The sequence below is a fragment of the Chenopodium album genome, chromosome 4 (assembly GCF_948465745.1).
Source record: "Chenopodium album chromosome 4, dcCheAlbu1.1, whole genome shotgun sequence".
NCBI lineage: Eukaryota > Viridiplantae > Streptophyta > Magnoliopsida > Caryophyllales > Amaranthaceae > Chenopodium > Chenopodium album.
The window spans coordinates 11,539,745-11,544,834 of record NC_137837.1 but is presented as its reverse complement, the minus strand read 5'-3'; the positions used below and the strand labels follow the sequence as shown (position 1 = coordinate 11,544,834).

At 28.9% G+C, this 5,090-nt stretch overlaps 1 protein-coding gene across 1 annotated transcript; it reads left to right on the top strand.

Annotated features, from left to right (window-relative positions):
* Positions 1-3,254: 3,254 nt before the first annotated feature.
* LOC145626678 (auxin-responsive protein IAA4-like) lies at positions 3,255-4,223 on the top strand. Its single transcript, XM_081679144.1, has 2 exons — positions 3,255-3,560; positions 3,674-4,223. Exons 1-2 carry the CDS (start codon positions 3,394-3,396, stop codon positions 4,008-4,010), a joined length of 504 nt encoding a protein of 167 aa, XP_081535270.1. The 5' UTR covers positions 3,255-3,393; the 3' UTR covers positions 4,011-4,223.
* The last annotated feature ends 867 nt before the right edge of the window (positions 4,224-5,090 follow it).

Below are 5,090 nucleotides of genomic sequence, written 5' to 3'. Positions count from 1 at the left end.
TACATCCATTATAAAGATAGCCTAAAGTGATCAAAAGTTACCCCTGAAATGAATAAAAGTTACCCCAATATGCATAAAAGCAAGTAACCCAATATAAATAAAAATTATCTACGCTTTATTGGTAAAGAATCACATTTTAAATGATTAAAATTCAATTATTAGTGATTGAATGTAATTAAATTACCTTTATAAAATTTTTCTTATTATCTATTTATATAAAAATTGTATTATGTTTAAAGTTATCCAAAAAAGGCAAAAAGTTATCCTAAATTAGCTAAAAGGTACCTTTATATGTACACTAATAGATATTAGTGTAAGGCGGGTGTATACAAAAGTTTTTCTAATATAAATACATATGATGTTAAAAAAAAAATTAAAAAAAAATTGACATCCTAGACAACGCCCAAACCACTGCACACACTAATTATACAAATAATCGAACATAATTGTTGAATTAAAGTAAGAAGTACACAAACTAACAACTCGGGACATCATTAGCTAACTTTCTATAAGCTGATTGCATACGCAACCATTTGTTACAAGTTATTATGGTTCTTGATTAGAATCAAAGAGACAAAGGTTTAATAGATAGTAATAAGAATTACTAGGGGTGACAAAGTTAAATCTTTGGAAATTGGTGTTGTTCAAACTTTAAGCTACATCAAATATTCTTTTACTTCTATATCATCTTAGATTCTTAGTAGAATCTAATGTTTTCAATCTCAAGGTATTAGTCATTGCGTATTCGTACTTGTATGGTATTTGTTGTTACTTTCTAGGAGTGTTTTACTTCTATATCATCTTAGATTCTTAGTAGAATCTAATGTTTTCAATCTCAAGGTATTAGTCATTGCGTATTCGTACTTGTATGGTATTTGTTGTTACTTTCTAGGAGTGGGATGCAAGTGGGTGTAAGGGAAAAAAAAACATAGCTAAAGGCCATATTTGGTAATTGGCTTTTCAATGGCTTTTTGGTTAGCTTTTGGCTTTCGGCTTTTTTAGGTGGTCAAACAGTCAAAAAATGTGTTTGGTAATTGGCTTTTTAGTCACCGAAAAAGCTGGCTTTTAAGCCAAAATGAAAAAGCTGCTTTGAGTAGCTTTTTTGTTGGCTTTTGGCTTGTTGGCCCACAAATCATCTAATAAACAGCCAACAACCAACAATTAATTTACCAAACACTTTTATAAACAGCCAGCTTAACACAACCAATTTCAAAAGCCATTATAAACAGTCAAACATTCCAGCTGGTCAAACAAGCCAAGTGAACCAGCCAACAGCCAACCGCCAACAGCCATTTGCCAAACAAGGCCAAAGTTAGAGAAAGAAAACAATAGAAAAGGTGTAGATATTGTGAGGTACAAAAAGTAAGAGTGCATTACTGTTACGTTAATTAAAAAAAAAAAGTGTTAGAATTAAATAGTTTGAATTAATAAATTTAGATCAGAAAAAATAAGTTCAGATCAGAAGAAAAAAAAAAAAAAAAAAAAAAAGGTGTTAGGATTAAACAGGTTAAATTATTATGATTTATTAGGTACAACCAAGTTTAAACATAATATATTGTAAATCTTTAATAAACTTATAGGATTCAAAGCTTAATCCATAGATAAATTAAAGGAACAACCGCTGACATCATATTGTCCACATGACAGCTTTATAAGAAAAATTTTCCCGCCTAAATAAAAATTTGATGTCATTATATTTTCTTTGGTTTTAAATTTCAAATTTAATTTCTCCTCATCTCAATTTATCTTTTCTCTTTAATTTATTTATTTTTCTTCTATCACCAACTATTGGTATCTAATACATCTTTCCCTTATGCTTCATCGAACCAAATACTTTGATGTATATATTTTTTTCTATTTTTCTTTATATATTACAAGTTTAAAATCATTTTTTATTTGCTTAATTAAAATCGTATATTAAAAATCTAAATTTTATGTATATGCTTAAATTTTCATATTTGGTTTGTTCTTCTTCAAAATTAATTTTATAAAATTAGCATTTACAACTAATGTTTATGTCTAAATAATTTTTTTGATACGTAAGAATACATAAAATATATACTCTATATTTCAAAGAACGTGCATCGCACGGACGAGACTAATCTAGTAATACATTAATGTAAAACACACTTGATAATATGATGCAATGTAACCAACAAAGTGATCTATTTTGATAGAGTATATAACATATTCCTGGGCCTCAACCATCAGTTTAAGCTTTTGGTTGAGTTGGTCCTCTAACATGGTATTAGAGCCAGCGTGACATAAAGGTCACGGGTTCGAATCTCATCCACCCCCCACTTTCAAGTAGAATATTAAGCGCTGGGTATGAGGAGGGCCCATGCTGCATTCACACTTCTAGCCCAAACGGACTCTCGTGTGAGGGGGAGTGATAGAGTATATAACATATTCCTGGGCCTCAACCATCAGTTTAAGATTTTTGTTTCTAATAATATTATTGTGGACCCGAGGTCTATACACACGCAACTGACTTTATATTGAACATAGTGACCATTATTTTTAACATAGTAACCTTATTTTTAACCTAATAACCTTTATTAAAACTACTACAACGTTTAATAATATTTTGAACTTGAAATACGATGCTATTACCCTAATTTTAACATAGTGGCCTTTATTATTCATATTGATCAGTATATAAAATATTTCATTACAAAAAATAACCACTTAGGCCTATATATTACCAAAATGATTTTTATTTCAATATAGTGACTTTTTTTAATTATAGTGACCCTTTTTTTTATTAATAAAACAACCATACTTTCTCTAATGTTAGTGGTCCACAAAAAATTAGTGTGAACCAGGTCCATTTAAGATTTTGTAGTAATAAAGTGGATAAAATATCAGAGATAATGTAAAAATTATAAGGAGGTAATAAAATAGAATTGAATAATTGAATTTTTTGATTAATTTAAGGTATTAACATACCATAATATAGTAAAAATATTTTTATTACGTTATACGTAGTATTGTAGTAACTAACGTTGATAAAAATCAAACACTAATTTTTTGAGAGAAAGTAATAGAACGTTGTCCTAGAATCATGGCCTTAAAAGCCAAGTTTCTCAACAGACCAAAAGGATCAAACAAGGGCATGTGCAGTTGAGCGACAAGTAACTAATGAGTTGATAAGTCCTGTCTTCTAATCAAACTGCTAAGTACACCACACGTGCTCAAAGTAGACCCACTTTTATATAATTCCATGTCTATATATATAACCCATAGTTTAAGCATCTTCTCATCAAAACATACATCAACAAATAATTTGCTTTCTAACCTACACAAGATTAAAACTTCAATTCTCCCTTTGATTACTAGTTCAAAGCTTTCAAAACCGTGCTTATCACCTTAGTTTTTGCCTTAAATCTAGCAATGGAAAAGAGCAACGAAATCTCAAGTTATCATAATGATACCGAGTTGAGATTAGGCTTACCAGGAACTAATGGATCTGAAAAGAAAAGATCATTTTCAAAAATTAGTGAGGAATCTACTTCTGGTGTTGAAGATTGCCATGACGACCACCAAATCTCACAAAGAAAGTAAGTTAATCAAACTTTGATTTAAATCATATTCGCTTCACCTGATTTTATCTGAAATTCCCTTTATACATATATTTATCATGTTACTAATTGATTTTTTTCTACTTATATAGGGTTCAAGCAGTCGGATGGCCTCCTATTAGATCATACCGAAAAAATTGCCTTCAAGCTACGAAATCACACGAAGAAGGCACAAGAATGTACGTAAAAGTTAGCATGGACGGAGCTCCTTACCTAAGAAAGGTTGATCTAAAACAATACAACGATTACAAGGAACTCTTAAAGGCCTTAGAAGAGTTGTTCAAATTTAAAGCTGGAAAGGATGAACCAACTTATGAAGACAAAGATGGAGATTGGATGTTGGTTGGAGATGTTCCATGGGAAATGTTTATTGGTTCTTGTAAACGACTTAGATTGATAAAAGGATCTGAAGTTAAAGGGTTGGCCTAAAAAATCTAATTAATAATCAACTTTTTGTGACAAATACATCGTAAATACTTAGTATAATTTTGTGAAGAATGATTTGCAAATCACAAAATTATGTAACACTCTATATAATACCATATACTTGGTTTAGTTTGATCAATTTTTATGTAAGATCATCTTTTTTTTTACCAAGGTGTAAATGAATACTCATCTCAACTTTATTCATGTTATAAAAATTGCAAAGTTATCTTATAATCTTGATAAAAAAAAATTAAAAAAAAGAAATCTCTTATAATCATAATAAATATTTTTATTATTATCCAAGAGGCAAGAGCTACATACGTATGGTTGGAATAAGTTATATAATTTTTTATTATTTATATTTTGAAAGAAGTTAATAATTTATTCATCAATCAAAGCTTTGCTCAATGACGAGATATTAAACAAGAGGTAGACATTATTTTTGGTGACCACTTGAAATTATTACGGTTGAAAATAATCTTATCCATTGTCCAAATATCTTTATAGGTGCAATTGCATTTAATAGGTCTTGATTAACAATGACAATTGGTGGTTACAAACAATAAGAGAAAAATATTATAAATACAGTAATAATAGAGAAATAAACAAAATTTAGGCCTAACATGTTAGGAAATAATTAAAACATTAATTGAGAAAAAAAAAAAAAACCAATAATATTCCCGGTCAAAAAAAAAAAAAAAAAAAACTCAATAATATTATTGACATAATAACATTATAAATAACAAAATACGTACAATAATGTCACTCAGTATATAATAAATACAAAAATACAAGAATATGGATCTACATCACAAATACACACAAAGTATGACAAAAGAAAATTCAAAAAAGATTTAGAAAAAATTAAAAATTAAAAAAAAAAAAAAAAAAAAAGAAAGATATGATTTAAAATTAATGAACCATGGCCCTTGGGTTTTACCAATACCACCTTAAGGATCCAATCTAGTGGATCTAAAGTAATGGTTGAAGGTTTTGATGAATAATGAGGGAGTTTTACGGCGGAGTTTTGATGGTGCTTTGAATGTATGTGAAGGTATTATAGGGTGTTGGAAGGATTATTTG

Excerpts from the sequence above, each read along its gene's own strand:
- LOC145626678 (XM_081679144.1), top strand. The coding sequence starts at position 3,394 with ATGGAAAAGAGCAACGAAATCTCAAGTTATCATAATGATACCGAGTTG. Across the intron at positions 3,561-3,673 it reads CACCAAATCTCACAAAGAAA|GGTTCAAGCAGTCGGATGGC; the intron begins GTAAGTTAATCA and ends CTACTTATATAG.